This window comes from Phocoena phocoena, chromosome 7 (genome assembly GCF_963924675.1).
Source record: "Phocoena phocoena chromosome 7, mPhoPho1.1, whole genome shotgun sequence".
Lineage (NCBI taxonomy): Eukaryota > Metazoa > Chordata > Mammalia > Artiodactyla > Phocoenidae > Phocoena > Phocoena phocoena.
In genome coordinates this window covers 93994888-94013836 of record NC_089225.1, presented here as the reverse complement: position 1 = coordinate 94013836, position 18949 = coordinate 93994888, and the positions used below count along the sequence as shown (strand labels likewise).

The 18949-nt window shown below is 43.2% G+C and overlaps 2 protein-coding genes across 2 annotated transcripts in view; both read right to left on the bottom strand.

Annotated features, from left to right (window-relative positions):
• The window catches only part of XRCC5 (X-ray repair cross complementing 5), a 99371-nt gene extending 97237 nt beyond the window's left edge, over window positions 1-2134 (bottom strand). Inside the window, exon 1 of the mRNA XM_065880459.1 lies at window positions 2085-2134. Within this exon, the coding sequence (XP_065736531.1) occupies window positions 2085-2105 (21 nt within the window). The 5' untranslated portion in view covers window positions 2106-2134. The remainder of the gene's footprint in view (window positions 1-2084) is intronic.
• A 7204-nt stretch (window positions 2135-9338) lies between these two features.
• TMEM169 (transmembrane protein 169) lies at window positions 9339-12742 on the bottom strand. Its single transcript, XM_065881159.1, has 2 exons — window positions 12472-12742; window positions 9339-9961 (listed from the first exon to the last, which is right to left on the bottom strand). The coding sequence occupies exons 1-2, from the start codon at window positions 12740-12742 to the stop codon at window positions 9339-9341; spliced, it is 894 nt and encodes a 297-aa protein (XP_065737231.1).
• Between the last annotated feature and the right edge of the window lie 6207 nt (window positions 12743-18949).

Here is an 18949-nt window from a genome sequence, read left to right as displayed (position 1 = left end):
TTTTCCAGAGTTAACATTCTTTGACATTGACTGACAGTCTCACCTGTGCTTTGTACTGATCAGACCACACTTGACAAACAGTGAGCAGCTCTGATCATCACGTCTTATGAGAAACACTAATTACAACTGAACATGAAATGAGCAGATTAGAGAAGGATCTGGAGAATATGTGACCTGAGGAACAGGTGGGAAAAACTGGCTATTTGAACCAGACGAGAAGATTTAGAGGAACCTGACTGTTATCCTCAAATAGTTGACAGCTGTGTTATAAAAGATAGCTCCGCAAGAGAGAGAATAGGATCAACAGATGGAAGCTATAGAGATTGATCTGACACCATATTAAGGGAGAAAAAATAATATTTAGAAGTAATAAATGAAAGAACTACTGTTTTCTGAAGCAATGATCTCCTGAGCCTAAAACTGTTTGAAAAACCTAGATGAGCTCCTATCAGGGACATTATAGATGATCTCTAATTTGGTTACATCTCAGGCAAGGCAAAACACGGAAAGAAAAGACTATTTAAGTTTTCCCCTAGTTTACAAAGAATTAAACATAATGCATTAATATTAAGAGAGTTCTAGATTATAAATAGCATGTTTGGAGAAAGGGTGGTAAAAAACTACAAAATTCCTTTGAGAGCAATAAAATTTACATCCCATAGTTTCAATGCTCTGAGCATAAGAACCTTTAAAAAGTAGAGTCCCCAAAAACGCTGCTGCACCTATTTAATATATGTTCATAAAAGCTACTTTTATGAACAAAAAACTCTAAATCAGAGGACTAAAGGTCCTTTGCCAGGAATCAGGTATCCAAAAAATGGCATCAAAGGGTTTCACAGTATGGAAGTTCTTATCTGGAAGCAGAAGAATGGTCTACGTAATACCGCAAGCTCCCTTCTGGTAGCAGGAAGAAAACCAGGAGAAAGAAACTGAGCAGCATGGCAACCCTTCATTTAAACACTGAAGCAATACAGGCTATTAGAATTCTGCTGCAAGTCCACCTGCCATAAACAGCTGCTTCATTAGCGCTGAAAGTTTTCAGCAGCTGAAGGGAATAAAGGAGGTGAGTGGCATATGTTCATAATCATTTTAATCAGCATTTCCCTATGGGGAGTGCAGGAGACTAGGGATCAGCTGCTCCAACGCCTATCTTGTTTATCTGTATACCAAATGCCTAATAAAGGGCCTAGTTTTGAATAGATGGATGGACAGACCGATGGATGGATGAATGAATGAACAAGTCCTTGGAACACACCTCCCTCTAGAGACCCTTCAGAGACAACTATCACGCTCTGCCTATATTGAAAATGCCATTTTAAAAATTCATCATAATGTTATTAACCTGGGTCACTGAGGGTCATAGATTCCTAGCAAGAGAGACATTCTCCCGGACTCTGACAGCTGAAAGCCTGTGTTCAAATTCAGATTCTACCACTTGTGGACTGGGTGACCTTGGGCTAATCACTTCACTTTCTTTAGGCCTCGGTTTTCTCACCTGTAAATTGGGGATAAAAGTTTTCAACTCATGGGCTTGTTGTGAAGATTAAATGAGACCGGAATAAACCGTTAGATCAGTGCCTCACCAGAGTAAGCTTTCGCAATAAATGCGAAATATTAGATTATTATAGAGGTAATAAGACGTTTTACATTTCAAGTTATTTTACTCAATCCTTCTCTGAAGTTTTACAAGCCTCTGGGATTGGTTCGTTTCGTGGCTAACTTCCATTCTCACAGATTTAAAAAACCCAGATTCAGAAGTAATGGAGTCGGGGGTAGGCTGGGATAGAGAGGTACGGAGGGGAGGTCGGAGTGGGACGGAAAGCAGGATGAGGACCGGTGGAGAGGAAGTGAGAGGATGGAAGGGCTCAGTAGGCGGCGGGGGTGGGGAGTGCGCGAGGCTCAAATTCCCGCCTTAAGACTCCAAATCGCCAGCTTTTCTCACAGCGCAACCCTCGACCCCGGCCCAACTGATCCAGCCCACCACCGGGATCTCTCTTCCTCACTCCTTGGCACCGCCGTGATCCCATGATTCCTAATTCCGGACCCCCGGCACAGGCAAGGCCCAAGCCTGCAGATGTTCCTACCTTATTCCCCGACCGCGCCATGTTGACGTTCCGCAAGCGCCTTGGTTGCCTCTTCCGAGCGGGAACCTGCGGCGCCGAAGCTCAGTTCCGCCGGACGCGGAGCTGGAGGGCCGCAGGAAGAGCCGCTTTCCGTTGAGGCCGGAAGGGGCGGGGAAACTGTGCGTCGACGTTCTGAGCATGCGCAGATGCCCTGCGTTTCTCCCCTTGTTGAGGAGCTGTGTGGTCTTCGGGCTTCCCAAATCGCTAGAGTTAGGAATCACTTCTCCGAAAGATTCATTCCCCTTTTCTCACACTGAGAATAATGCTTACAGCGTTTTATGTCAGATATCTGGAGTTAAATTTCCCTGAATTTGAGCATGAATCCAAAAAGTCACTTAACTTCCCTAAAATTCTGTTTCTTCTTCTAAAAATAAAGATAATGAAAGACGACAGATGCGATGACCTTAGATCCAACTCCTGAAGGAAAGGTAGTTTTCCAGGCAATCAAAAGTGGAAAGAAGATTCTTCCTTGGAAAGGAGACGGGATGTAAGAAGGCCCGGAGGCATGAAACACCGAAGCGTCGCTAGCTTGGAAAGGAAGAAGTGAGGTTTAATTCCAGAAGACGAATCTAGGGAGATGTTCTAGAAATGGCAGCTATCAATTTCGGTGCCTGACAATCGCTCCACCCCCTTTCAAAGGAAACTGTCCAGCCTGCAGCCCTTGACTCTTTGAGGGAGGCAGGTCCAAGTTGAACCTTACAGAGAAAAGGCTCTTTTCTGTACCAAATGACCCACAAGCTGAGAGCTGACTGGACGAAGGGTCTGGCAACCTGCAAAGTGTCTGCCAGCCTAGAACATTAAGTCCAATTAGCTTCTGTCCCTCTTGAAAATCAGACCTGGGTAAAGCAGGCCTGCAGCTGGAAAGATGTGGAGAGGCCATGAGGAGGGAGGGGGTCTTGAGGGAGCCTAAGTTATAAACACACTGAAGCCAGGAGAGTCAGACACTTTCAGACGGTGCTTTCAGAGCCTAGAGGGTTCATCTAGTTTTCGATTCAAGGAGTTCTTTTAAGGCTGAAATATTATTTTTAAAGTATTTTTCATATGACAGGTAAATAGAATTACTGGAGACTCACCATGGTGAAGGCAATGTCTATGCTTTATGCCCATGATTTTATCTTGTGTTTAGTCTCTATTTCCTTCCCTTTTTTTCTCTTCCTCTTGTACTTTCTCTGTCCCCTCCCCTCTCTCTCACACTACACACCCTCCAATACAGATTTGTTTCCTGGGAAAAAGTTTTTAAATTCTAGTGCGTGTGCTTGTTTGCATCTCTCCACTGTCCTTATAGAAGTCTTTAGGATCACACACTTCCAGACAGCTAGGCAGCGATGGTGTTGAGAATGGATATGGACTTTAAGCACTGCTTCTCCTGGCAAAGGGCCTCCATTAATCAAGGGTGAGGGACAAACATTACCAATGTGACAGTGTAAATGGCGACTCCCTTCGTCCTCCACAACGAAAGGATTCTGACTTTTTTGGTTCCATTTCAGCCTGTCAGTTCAGGATCAGTTTAGATTTGTGTGATACAGAATTAGGTGGAAAGGGTAAAGATAAGAGGTGATGGGCTATGGCTAGTAGAGGAGAAGGGGCATTTTGGACAGAAAGAGAAGTGCATGGGAGCCACTGTGACATATGAGGGAAATGGATGAAATAAGAAAAGGAAAATCATTATTTGGATGGCTCCCAATAGCTATGCCTCTCAGCATCCACATCCTTATATAGTCCCTTTCCCTTGAATCTGGGCTGGCTTTAGGACCTGCTTAAAATGCAATAAAATGTGGTGGAAGTGACACTGGGCCAGTTTTGGACCAAAGCTTTCAGAGTACCTGGCAGATTTGGTTTTTGCACTCTAGTGGGAGCCAGATACCATATATAAAGACTGACTACCATAAGACTACATGCTATGAAAGCCCAACCTAGCCACGTGGGGAGCCACACGGAGGAGCGCTATTAGGGGTTATGTGTGTGTGTCCTCTCCAAATTCATATGTTGAGGCCCTAACCCCCAATGTGATGGTATGTGGAAATGGGGCCTCTGGGAGGTACTTAGAGTTAGTAGAGGTCATGAGAGTGGCGCCTTTATGATGGGATTAGTGCCATTATAAAGAGAGTTAGTGTGCTTGCACTGACTCCCCGCTCACCAACCCCACCAGCCATTTGCACAAAGAAGAGGTCATATGAATATGCAGAAGGCAGCCATCTGAAAACCAAGGGGAGAGCTCTCCTCAGGCTCAATTCAACCGTGCTGGCACCCTGATCTCAAACTTGCAGCCTCCAGAAATATAAGAAAATTAATTTCTGTTGTTTAAGCCACCCAGTCTATGGTATTTGTTATGGCAGCCTTAGCAAACTGATACCAGCACTGAGCACCAATGCCCCAGGGGCCCACCCAGATGACAGCTAGCACCACTTTGGCAGAAATGCAAGTGAGGCCATCTTGGGAGTAGGTGCTGCATCCCCAAGGGAGCTGTCTCAGCATTAGAGAGACATTGAGTAGAGACCAGTCATCATCAAGCTCTGCGCAAATCGCAGAATTACCAGCAAATAAGTCAAATAACGGTTATTTTAATCCAGTAAGTTTCACGTGTTACGCAACAAGAGATAACTGAAACAATAAGGATATTTTAAACTCTTGCTGTAGTGTAGAATATGCATCCCTTAAGAGTAGTTAACAAAAGCAAGGAAATACTTTTATTTTGAAATTACAATTGAAGTTGCGGAAGTGTGTTTGAGTTTGATATTGCTCTGAGAGTGAACTACATAAGTGATGAATTCATGAACATTATACAAAATAAAAATGTGCAGGCTTTGTTTTCTGACAGAGGTGTAACAACGTTTATATGGGCAATTGGAAAAATTAGTTTAAAATCTTAATGTGGTACAAATACGAAATAAAAGTTTATATCCCAGAAAGATGTGAGTGGTGATGTACCATATTCTATGTGAGTTTAAAATACCATTAAAAAAACATGTAAAATGCTTGTTAAAAATGATTAAAGAAGACAATTTCAATGATACAAATTTTATTTAACACTTTATGAAACAGACTGTTTCCATTCAAAGGACAACAAAATGAGACAAAGACAGGACGCTTTTACAGGATAGATAATAATGAATAAGGAAGAGAAAAATAGAAAATATCGGATTGGCTGCGGCCACATAGTCAGCCTTGTTTGGAGTGAGAAGGAACAAGGAAAGAAGTATAGAGCCCGAGCTGCCTTGCTGTTTGGGGGTTGGCTGACTGGATATACAGTCGGCCCACCATATGCATGGGCTGGGCAACCGCAGGTTCAACCGACTGCAGATCAAATTCAACCCCTGGTTCATTGAATTTGAGGATGCAGAACACAGATATGGAGGGCCGGCTGTACTACCATTTTGTGTAAGGCACTTGAGCATCCCTGTGGATTTTGGTCTCCACAGGGGTCCTAGAACCAATCCACCACTGATGCCAGGGACGACTGTACTACATTTCTGGTCAAGCAGAACATGTAAAGGGATGCAAAAGTGACCTAAGTTTTGGTTTGCTGATGTGGTATCTAGGCAGGAGTGGCTTCATCGTGGGCCTAGAAAGTATTTCAACAGGCTCATGTTAGTAATTAAATTAATCGAAGAGGGGAAAATTTCTTTTTTTTAAATTAATTTTTATTGGAATATAGTTGCTTTACAATGTTGTGTTAGTTTCTACCATACAGCAAAGTGAATCAGCATTATGTGTACACATATATCCCCTCTTTTTTGGATTTCCTTCCCATTTAGGTCACCACAGAGCATTGAGTAGAGTTCCCTGAGCTATACAGTAGGTTCTCATCAGTTATCTATTTTATGCATAGTATCAATAGTGTATATACGTCAACCCCAATCTCCCAATTCATCCCACCGCCCCCCCTTTCCTCATTGGTATCCATGTTTGTTCTCTATGTCTGTCTCTATTTCTGCTTTGCAAATATCATCTATACCATTCTTCTAGATTACACATATATGCGTTAATATATTTGTTTTTCTCTTACTTCACTCTGTATGACAGTCTCTAGGTCCATCCACATCTCTGCAAATGACCCAATTTCATTCCTTTTATGGCTGAGTAATATGCCATTGTATATATGTACCACATCTTCTTTATCCATTCCTCTATTGATGGACATTTAGGTTGCTTCCATGTCCTGGCTATTGTAAATAGTGCTGCAATGAACATTGGGGTGCATGTGTCTTTTTGAATTATGGTTTTCTCTGGATATATGCCCAGTAGTGGGATTGCTGGGTCATATGGTAGTTCTATTTTTCGTTTTTTTATTTTATTTTATTTTATTTTTATTTTTCATTTTTTGAGGAACCTCCATATTGTTCTCCATAGTGGCTGCACCAATTTACATTCAAGGAGGGTAAAATTTCTGATGTTGGCCACTAATCATTTGCAACACTGTAAAACTTAAGCTCTAGGTGGCCTGGTATCAATGACACAATGAAACTTTCAAGTCATCTAAAATTAGTTCTTCTTAAGATTTAGAACCTTGTTTTATTAGAAATCATGGATAACAGGGGTTTTGGTCCCCTTGGACTTGAAATGAAGGGCGCTACCTAATGTCGATGGACAAGATGGCTTGGGAACATTGGCATCATCATACTGGATCAGACATGGTTTACCAAGCTCAGAATATTATGGCTGCAGAGCAATTGGAAAGCATAGTCCTCCTTCCTGATATTCACCATGAAGAGTAGGTAACTATGAGCTAACAGAATGTTCAAGTATGGCATTTCACTCTCTAATTTCTCCTCTAAAATTCTCTAGGTATTTGCTGACAGCAAGGATGAGATTGCTTTAGGTCTGTTTGGTTAAGTTTTCCTTCCTCAGGTCTAGGCTTTTACATACCTCTCTGAGCCCTTTTGAAATAATTTTATTTTATGAGCCTATTTCTTCCACTAGGTGGCGAGCCCAATTAGGGTGAGGGTTACATCAACTTCACCTAGGTATCCCATGCTCCTTACCCTGACCCCACCCTCCTTCGTTCTGCCAGGGACATCTTACCCTTGTCCTTATCATGACTGTTTTTCGCCTTGGCCATTTGTTTCCTTAACCCCCCCCAAAAATGTGACAAATGTGGCTGCAACTTCCTAATGTAAGCTTAGGTAAATCTGTGATCTGTGGAAAAAATCCAGCTAAACAGAATCCTCATAAATTGGTGGTCTATGGGAAGAGTCAAGACATAAGGACCCATATTAAGATCATTATACATATATAAAATAGTCACCACGCTCAACCTTTTCTGAAAACTGTAGCGTTCAAAGCAATTTTGGAGAAACTCAAAGACAAAGTGAGCAAACGTTAATCTGATTTTATTTTTATTTTCTTTGTCTTCATTTCAATTGTTTATATCTCTGTCAAAGCACCAGAGAGCACCAACATTATCTTCAAACGTGTTGGACACAGTTGTTGTTTTTTTCTCAAACTAATAATAGTTATTTTTAAAAAGGAGGGGTTTCCTCTGAAGGTGGAGTACAGCACCATGCATCAGGCAAATGTCCTGGCCTTCTGTGGGACAGCATTGCTTGACCCATCTGGTTTGATTCACAGCAGTTCTTTCAACAGCTTCTTCCTGAGACATGAACCATGAATAGGGCACCAGCTATTCTTATAAGGACTCAAACCTCCAAAATCTGCTTGACCTCTTAGGATTTGATTTTTTTGAAATTGGAAAGAGACCCTCAGGAATATTTTTTTAAAGTTCAGAATCTATTAATCTCGATCCATCTGGTTTACACCCTCAGGGTCCACGAAGACCCAAGCTTTTCAGCACAGCAAAGACTGTGTTTGCTGTGAGAAGAAAGTTCTGAGTGAGTGAGGCTCTGAGTGAGTTTTGACAAACCACACAAAGCTAACTGTCTTCTTGTGCTTAGGGCTGCTGACCCTGCTGGGGGAAAGTCTGACAGATGCAATGCCTCCCTTTGCAGTCTTTCATCTGTACATTAAACTAAACATCACCACCCAGGCCCACCTTCACTACCAGGAAGAAAGCTATGCTACTATGATATAATTGTATTCAACTATTCACTCTTCCTTTCTAAAAAACCTGAAACCACATGGCATTATAGATATTTAATTGCAACATACATGAGTTGCTAATATCTACGTGTGGTTTATGCATAGTATATGTAGCTAGTATCTATGTATAAATTCTCTGTGTAATATTTAGGCTTAAATAAATAAATACATACATACATAAATAAAACTGTACTCGCAGTTTTGGATCTGAATGTATTTAAATAATTACTGTGAGCCAGAGATTCTTACTTGCCTACCAAAATAGCCATTATTTCCTTGTCTCTTAAATTAGCAGAACCCAAACATTTAGAATATAGCTGCCCGGCCAAAAGACTACATTTCCCAGGCTTTCTTGCTTGTGAGGTCATGTGACTATGGTCTGGCCAATGAGATACAACAAGTGTTAAGGGGGCCTTCTGAGAAGCCGCCTTAGCCTAGGAGGGTGTATGTGCTCTTCGTTGCCCTTTCCTCTGTTCTATCCGAAACAGGGATGTGATGACTGGAGATGTAGTCAGCACTGGGTGCTGAGGATAAAGGCAATGAGGGTTGGTGAATAAAAAAAGCCTGGAATTCTGACGACTTCATCAATTTCCCTGATGGCCTGCCTCCAGACTTCTTCTATACAGGAAAGAAACAGACTTCTATCTTGTTTAAACTACTGATATTTGGATTTTAATTATATTTAATCTATAAATCAAAATCTAAGTGATACACACATATCTTTACATTCTGCTACACTGTTGCAGCCTGCTTCTTAAATATTTCACTCCATCCCTATCTATTATCTTATTGGTGGACTTGGGTCTCCCGTGAGCCTCCTTATTCTCCCTGTCACATTTAGTCACATCTCCCCTGGGTTCCAGGCACCAGGAACACCTCCAAGCTCCTGAAGTGACACACACCTGACCTCTCTTGTCTCAGAAAAATGGTCATCTTAGGGCAAGGAATGAAGAAGAGTTTATCCACTGGATGGACTATCTGGGCACAAATTGCTTTTCTGTTTTCTGCCCTCCTGGAAACCAACAAGATGGTAGGACAGATCAGTGTGGGCTAAAAATTTCTAGAAGAACTGTGTATGGGGGAAGGCGGGGGAGGAATAATTTAAAGAAGGAATATTCTGAAATTGGAAGATGATATACAGGCTACTGAGACCAGAGAATCAAGTAAGTTGTTGGGAGTTTAGACAGTGGATGTTTCTACCTCCTGGGTGGCATCCTTGTTGGACAGATTGCCTGAGATATTGTCAGATTCAAGCAGCTCCACAATGCTGTAGGGAGAACAGTCTTCCAGACCCAGCTTGCTGCACAGCCAGCCACAGAAGCCTTTCTCCATGTCCCGGGCAGCTTGCCACCATGCTCCCCAGGACCATGAGAGCTGGACCACGGCAGCATAGAGGCCCAGGGAAGAGGCCATGGCCATGATGAGCACTGGATAGAAGAGAATGAGGCAGGGGCAACATGAGATCTTGTGCCAGAAGGTCCTCTCCTCGTTGTACACAAGAAAGATATTGTACCAGGTGATGGTGCCATAGTAGAAAGAGACCACGAAGGAGAGGATGAAAACCACAGGCAGGCAGACCAGTGTCCAGAGGACCACGTGGGGCCCACGGTCTGCTCCCAGCTGGCAGGCCTTTCTGCCTTCAGGTGCCATTTCCCTTGAAGACACGTTAGGCTTGGTGAGTTCCTGCAGCTCTTTCTCTGTCAACGTGACATGGATGTCCACCATCTGCCCCTTTTTCTTCCCTCGGGTGATGGTCCCAGTTAATGTGACATAGTGGCTGTCCACAGGCATGTTCCACATACCTGCAGGGCATAAAGAGGGGAAAGTCAAGATCAGAAGAGTAGACATTTCATCAGAGCGTCATCCTCTGAGACTGGAGCTGAGTACAAGGATGTCCATTATTATAGCCCCTGACATGGTACGCCCTGACATGGTATGAAATCAGTGTTTCCACGATGGACTGAATGGGCTTCCCTCAGGGGAGGGATTAGTACTCCCATGGTAAACTCTCACATCAGGGCCCTGAAGCAGGTTAAATTTGTTTCTCATTCTCTCTCTACTTTTCTGGGCCTCTATCATGTCTGTGATATGGAGGGGAGTGAGGAACTCTACCACAGACACCACTTCATAGTGACCTTATTTCTAGTTTACAAGTGCTGTGAAAATACTGTTTCTGAGTATCAGCTACTGTGTGTAAAGGTGGTGCTGTGTGTGTGTTATACTGACGAGCAGCCCACCTCTCTTCTCTCCTCATTCCTAACCCCATGCTTCTCTGAGAGGGTCCTCCTCATATGCTGGTGGACATCCCAGCCTTCATATCCAAATTCTGTACACACGCAGGCACCACACATACACACGCACAACATACACACATTCCCCAACAAAAATACACCAGCATCATCACTAGCATCACCACCAGCGTCACCACCACCACCAGCATCACCAGCATCACCACCACCAGCATCACCACCAACAGCATCACCACCACCACCACCACCACCAGCATCACCATCATCACCACCACCAGCACCACCATCAACAGCATCACCACCACCACCACCAGCAGCATCACCACCACCACCACCAGCATCACCACCATCACCACCAGCATTACCATCATCACCACCACCAGCATCACCATCACCACCACCAGCATCACCATCATCACCACCACCAGCACCACCATCAACAGCATCACCACCACCACCACCAGCATCACCACCATCACCACCACCAGCATCACCATCATCACCACCACCAGCGCCAGCATCACCACCATCACCACCACCAGCATCACCATCATCACCACCACCAGCATCACCACCACCAGCGTCACCACCACCAGCGTCACCACCACCACCACCAGCATCACCATCAAGAGCATCACCACCACCACCACCAGCATCACCATCAACAGCATCACCACCACCACCAGCATCACCACCACCAGCGTCACCACCACCGCCAGTGTCACCACCACCACCAGCATCACCAGCATCACCACCACCAGCATCACCATCAACAGCATCACCACCACCACCACCACCAGCATCACCACCATCACCACCACCAGCATCACCATCATCACCACCACCAGCATCACCATCATCACCACCACCAGCATCACCACCATCAACAGCATCACCACCACCAGCATCACCATCGTCACCACCACTACCATCACCACCACCCTCACCAAACAGCCACTCTTTGGCCATCCCAGCAGTGAGATTGCAGGTAGTGAAACAGCAAAGTCCACAGTCCTTAGTATGTGAAGTGTAGTCTAGAAGTGGAGGATGGGAGGAGGGTATAGGCTTTCGGTTGGCATGTCCCCCAGGCCCTGTGGACTCCTAGCCCCCTGGCTGGTAGACGGACAGAATGGGGCTGCCTCAAGAGCAAACGTCTCTTCCTCCGAGAGGCATCCCCAACCACACAATCTTTCCCTCCACCCGCCTCCCTCATTTGCTCATCTTCCCATCACTGAGGTTTACTGTCTTTGGAACCCGTACCACTACCTGTAATTGTCTCTTATCTGCTGACTTTTTGCTGTCTGTCTTCCCCTGACTGGAAGGTAAACTGCATGAGGGCAGAGGCATTGCTTGTCTTGTTCACCGTGGGCGTATGTCTTAGGGGTGACCATCGACACAGAGATCTACCTCATCCATCTATTGCTGTGTAGTGACACTTAATATGGACACTCCACAGTTTCCTTAACAGAAACAAACATTCTTATACATGATTCCTTACGCACATGGGCATGAGGTAGATACTGAGAATTTCTTGGACATAGGCTATGCATATTTTGAATTTTAAATTTAATAGATATTGACAAATTTCCCTGAAGCAGATTCCTCTTCCACATGAGGTATACGAGAATATATCCATGTCCACACATTGATGTTATCATGTTTTACCCAATTTTTGGCCATCCTACATGTGAAGGATTACTATAATTCGTTATTATAATTTGCATTTTCCTGATTATTATGAAAGTCAAATATTAGTTTCTTTATCTTACATGTATTAAATAGTTAGCATGGCTGTCTTGTATTACTATTTTTTGTGTATAAATCGGTCTCTTCCATTACACAAGGAGTTCCAAAAGGGCAGAGATCTCTTCTGTATCACCTAGAAGAGAACATAATAAACGCTCAACAAATACTATCGATTTGTTGAATGAAGACTGCAACACTGCGAGAAGAAATGTATCAACAAGAAGTACGTCAGTGAGCAGATGCCTGTCTGTCTTCTGGAGGATCCTCATTTGGTTTCCTTCCTGTGGCTTTAAGTAGGTGGCCCCAGAGAGACTTACCATCATCCAGAGGATAGTCTAGGAAATCATCTCCCTCCTCCTCTTTAGGCTGATCTCCACCTTCTAATTCCCCAGGCTCCTCATCCAGTTTCTCACTCTCTGACCGGTAGATGATAATAGATTCTGGGCGGGACTCTTTCTTCTTCTTTTTCCTGCGACCCAGTGTGGATTCCCCATCAAGGGCCAGGGCAGCTGCCATGGCTTTCCTCAGAGAGCCCTGGTGGGGGCTTGGGAGCTGGCCCTGGCCTTCCACTGGTGCTGGCTCTTCCATCCTAGTCTTCAAATCTAGCTATTCCTTGTAAAGAGTCCAATTTGCTTGAGCAAACTCACGATCCACACATCACAGAGCTTCTTCCAGGATGGGGCTATGCAAAGACGTTCCAACGATGAGTTGCACTTGAAAGATAGGAAAGCAAAATCATCAACAGGGAATGAATAGGGTGAGATGGAGAGGGGTTTAGGAAGTGGTCCTCAACTTGGCAGAAGCCTTTGCCTCCCTTTATTTCTCATAAAAGTTTATTTTGGGAGTGCTATGGAAATACTTTTACAGGAATGAATCATTGTTAATAAAATATTATTTGTGTTGCCATATTTTGTGTTGCATATATTATGCAAAACTCATCAATCTAGCTGGGGGTTGCCAAGTATAAGGAAGTTGGGTGAGGAAGCCTTACAGACAGATTAAGGACCATTCTTCCTCTCACCACAGATGGAGATTGCTATGGCTGGCACCAGCACTCCAGGCTTCTGGCTATTGGGTCAGCCATTACAACTATACTCAAATGGTTGAATGCAACTTTGAACAAGCCATCCAACAATGGCACAACTCCACTAACCATGCCTTCTCTGATATTCTATAAAGACACTTGTCTCCTGGCTTCTTGTTGGCCCAACATCCCAGAATGGCTGGGATTTGTACTATCACCTTCTGGGAGGCCAGTGGAAAGAATGCACACTTTTCACGCAACACTTTTCTCCTCTTTTGCTCTCCAGGTAAAAAGAGGTGGGAGAGAAGAGAGTCTATACAATATCTTTTAAGGAAGAAACTGATCGGTCTGTGTTTTTGGTACATGGAGCCATTAAGAGGAACGGAATGTTTTGAGTGCTATTGCTAAAGAGGTGCCACTTAGCAAATACCCAGCCAGTGGCATTTAAACAGGTAGCTGCGGGACTTCCCTGGTGGTATAGTGGTTAAGAATCTGCCTGCCAGTGCAGGGGATGTGGGTTTGATTCCTGGTCTGGGAAGATCCCACATGCCACAGAGCAACTAAGCCCGTGCACCACAACTACTGAAGCCTGTGAGCCTAGAGCCCGCGAGCCATAACTACTGAGTCTGCTGCCACAACTACTGAAGCCTGTGCACCTAGAGCCTGTGCTCCACAACATGAGAAGCCACCGCAATGAGAAGCCTACGCACTGCAGCAAAGAGTAGCCCCCACTCGCCGCAACTAGTGAAAGCCCACACATAGCAACGAAGATCCAACACAGCCAAAAAAACAGGTAGCTGCTTGTCTGCTTCTTTTAAAAAAATGTTATTATATTATGGAACGTTTCAAACATGTAAAATGAGAACATTTTTATTAGGGAAAGTGGCAAACATTTATAAAAGCAAAGAGAATAATTTGAATGAATCGTTACTGTACCTCTCACCCAATTTCAACAATAATCAAAATATTAGTAGCCAATTTTGTTTTATCTCCTCATGTTATTTAAAAGCAAATGTCAGATATCATTTCATTTCATCTGTATCTCTTTCAGCATGTACCTCTTACATATAAGAACTTTCTTTTTAAGAAAAGATTATCACCATACCATTATCGCACCTAATTATTTAAATGATTCTTTAATAACATTAAATATCTGGTCAGTTCAAATTTCCCTATTTAAAACTTTAAATTCTATTTTCTTGAATTAGGATTCAAATAAGATCTATGCAATGGACACAGATCGCAAACCTCTGTCTATAGCAGCGCTGTCCAATAGAACTTTCTGCCATTGCACCTGAAAAGAGTCTAGTGCAACTGAGGAAATGATTTTTATTTTTATTATTATTATTTTTTTGGACATGCTGAGCAGCTTGTGGGATCTCAGTTCCCCGACCAGGGATTGAACCTGGGCCCTCGGCAGTGAAAGTGTGGAGTTCTAACCGCTGGACCTCCAGGGAATTCCCCAGGAAATGCATCTTGAATTTTATTGAATTCTAACGAATTTAAATTTAAATAGCCACATGTGGCTATTGGCTACTATATTGGACGGAACAGGTCCATATATTCCCCAACCAATTTTTTTTTCCTTTTCCTTTCTATTTATTTGTTAAAGAAAGGTCATTTACCTTGCTGATTCTCATAGCCTAGATCTTGAGGATTGCAACCCCCATAGTATGTTCCTCTGAACCACATATTTCCTATAAATTGGTAGCTAAATAAAGAGGCTTACTCAGATTTGGGTTAGAATTTTTTTGGTTGGTTGGTTGTTTTGGCAAGATGTTATAGATGGTGTTTTGTATTTCCATCAGAAGGTAGCTAATATCTGCTTGACTCCGTGAAATTAGTAGCCATTGACGACTATCAGCCAGACCCATTCGTTCATTAGGTGTTACAAAAATGATGACATTCTATTTCTCTCATTTCTTCTTTATTTATTAGCCAGAATACTCTCATGGGCCTTTTTAAAAAAAAAAAAATTATGTATTTATGGCTGTGTTGGGTCTTCGTTGACACCCATGGTCTTTCTCTAGTTGCAGAGAGCGGGGGCTACTCTTCACTGCAGTGCGTGGGCTTCTCATTGCAGTGGCTTCTCTTGTTGCGGAGCACGGGCTCTAGGCGCGCACGTTCAGTAGTTGTGGCACACGGGATTAGTTGCTTCGCGGCATGTGGGATCTTCCCGGACCAGGGATCGAACCCATGTCCCCTGCACTGGCAAGCAGATTCACCACTGCGCTACCAGGGAAGTCCCTCATGTGCTTTTAACAAACCCAGTTTTAAACTTAGTGGAGGAGGCAAGTGGCGCCATTGTTATATAATATTATTGTCAATTATACTGTTAAATACCTTTCTTTAATGAGAACAGTGGCAGCTTCTATTGATACGAAAAGTTTCTGAATTATTTACCAAACAAATGTCCTAATTTCCAAATAACTGTATTTATAATTGAGAATTGTAGTAGACTGTAAGTAGACTCCACTCACAGTTCTGTTGCCCCAGGCACCCGGAGACTGTTTACTCTCAGTAACTCCAGGGTGCCAGCTTTTTGTTACTTTTGTTCCCAATTCTCAAATCTTCATTTTGTTTCAGTGCTCTCTGAGTACTTCCTTTCTTTCAAGGCCACATGCACACTCTTTCGTGTCTCTTTATCCCAAACAATAAAACTTCTCCTCTTATTTGTATTAAATGGCCCCAACGTTTAGTGGACTGGCCCAGTCAGGGCAGGATGGGGAATGGGGAGGATTATGAAACAGACAAAAATCTAACTAGGCGCTAAATGCCGCTCAATTTGAAGCAAATTCCATGTCTTAATATGATGCATCTTCTGTATTACCAGGTACCAAGACTGACTCTATCACATTTCTTTAAATGCCAAAACTCCCCAAAGTCTGAGCAACCTTCTCAGCAGGTAGCTCTCCTCCATTGTCCAAGTATCACCTAAATACTTCTCCTTTGTCCTTTAATTGTTAATTTTCTCTCCTGTTTCCCCACTGGATGGAAGGTGGGTACTGGGTCTTATCACCTTTGTATCTTGGGCACATAGCCCAGTGACTGAAACAAATGAGGTGCTCAGCGACAGAATTGAAAACGCCCACAGGTGGAATTAAGGTTTCACTAAATCTTCACAGCCTGACTTTGCCTGTTTGAACAAAATAAGTACCATTACCTTCACATTCTTATGCATGGAGCTTGTTGGACTATGAAATTCGTTTGGTGACGTCTCTAAGAGCACATGATGTTCTAAAAATGGGAAGATCCAGAGTACAGGAGCTTTCTGTGATAAAGTAGGTTCTAATGTCCTCACTTGACATTATTAAGCTCTGCCATGTTAAATAAAGAAGTGAGAGAACTGGATTTAAGCCTAACTTGCACAATTCCTAACAGAAGAAGCACTATTTTGCAATGAGGACATCTGGACTTAATAATAGTAATAACTAAAACTTACTGGATGTTGACTGTGTGCCAGGGGCTGTTCTAAGTGCTTTTCAATAATCATTATTGTGTAATCCTCACAGCAAACCAAGGAAGGAGGTACTATTATTGTCCCCATGCAGAGGAGTAATTTGCTCAAGGTTACATAGTAATTGGTGCTGTGACTCACACTCAGCTTTGCTAATTTCAGAGCCCATGTTTTATTTACCATGCTTTGCTGCCTGCCAACATTTACCCCAGATTTTATACTTAAACCTCTAGGGCTGTCTTTGATGAATCCATCTCCTATATTAAGGATATCTTCCTATGTCCCCATTACTAATCAGTCTCTAAGTCCTGCCACTCATTCCTATGGAATCTCTTTGGTAATGTGTTCATTTCAATTTCTACTACCACCATATGCTAGAATACAGCCCCTGCACTACTTCCTCCACGTAAGTTCCTCTGCCTTCCATTTCAGAATTCTTCCTCTACCGTTTTAAATGGTGATTATGACACAAGATATTTTTATTTTGTCCAGTAATCATCACTATCTTGCCATTTCTGACTAAAATATATCTCAAGGGTCTGCCTGGTGTTTGAGGCTCTCCATATTCATGCTCCATCCTAGGGTTCCATAGCAGTTTTTCCCATTCCCCATAACATGACTAGTTGACACATTTACTTATGTCGGTTCCTTCACCTTTTTCACTCTTCTCCACCTCTTTCAATCCTGGCTCAAGAGACTCACTCACTCATGTTCCCTCCTGTGACCACCCCAGCCTACATGTCTCTCCCCGACCCCAATCCTGTTGTTGTAGGAGGGAGGTGAGAATGACATGAGTGTTCGAGTGTCCAATGCCTAGTATGAGTTGATGCTTCATAGATGTTAGTTTCCAATCCCTTTCTTCTGCCTTTTCCTACTCTGTATTCCAGTAGTATTTGTCGTTTGTACCATACTCTCTTAGTGCTTAATTATGCAGCATTTTATATCATCTTGAACTGATTATGAATGGCTTCATGATTTTTCATTCATCTCCCCACCGAAGATTATAAAATTTTAGAAGTCAGGAACTGTCTTACACTTCTTTACCTCTAATGGGAAGACCCCAGGGCTGGACATGTAGCAGATACTCAGTACGTACTTGTTGACCCGGTAAGGCAAAGGGGAAGGGAAAATGCCTATTTGTAAATATGATGTGAACAAGGGTTAAGAGAGGAAGGCTTAATTATTTTCCTCATTTCTGTACACTTTATTATGCTGTTAGCATTTGAGCTGAGAAGCAGGTTTTGAACATTTCTCCTTTCTTTTACATATCATAAGAGAGAGGGTAGGAAGAAAATTTCTCTAGTTTCCAAGGTTTTAGTCAATAGAATTAAGAAAAGACACAGGACTCTGCTCTTTTTCCTGGAAGGTAGGCTTCACCCATCCTCCACCTCCACCCCCAGTCCAAAGATTATTAACGAATGTGATACTGCAGACTGTTAACCTCAATCCACCATTAGCTCTGACTCCTCAGTCATTCTGGGGGGGAAAATAGGTTTTAAAGTATATACTCAGACTCTGGAACTTACGCATAAAATAACTGGTTTTAAGCCACCCTTGAAGAAAATTCTCCAGATAATTCTTAAATGCATCCACCACTTTTCCCCATCTTCATTGCTACCACTCTGGTCTAAGAGGCCATCATCTCTTACTAAGGTTCTAAAAATGCTCCATATCTTCTGGCTTTTACTCTTGCTGTCTTCAAATCAATTCTCCACTTAGCAGTTCGAAAGATCTTTTGAAAACATACATAAAATCAGGCCGTTTTCTGCTTAAAATCCTCCAGTGACTTCCCATTGATATAAAATGAAATCCAAACTTTTCATGTGGCCTAAGGACTTGTGTGATCTGGCCTCTCCCTGTCCTGCCATCCTAGGCTGTACCATCTCCCTCATGTATAACTCCAATGCTTCAATCACACTAGCTGCCTATGTACTCCTCTAGATTTTTATTAAAAGAAAACCAACAGCTCTTAAGCAGTCAGTGAACACCCCAAATCTCCACAACACCACAAAATGAACTTACCTACCCAGGTGTAGTGCCTTGGTAGAGCCGAGTCATCAGCAGGAAGTCTGGTCATTACTCCCATCCTGTCACTTGGTCACTAACTCCCACTCCCACCTCCACAGTGGTGGCTCACTGCTGCTTCATGGACCTCTGATCATCAGGCATGATTTCCCTGGAGTCTGTTCATGATTCTCTGTTCCTAGGTGGTCACTGAAGCACACCTGATCCGGGGCCTTCTCCAAACCCACCCAGATACTCAGCAGAACTTGTGGGCTTGGTAGGTGGAGAAGCCAGGGAGTTTTGAAGCCTC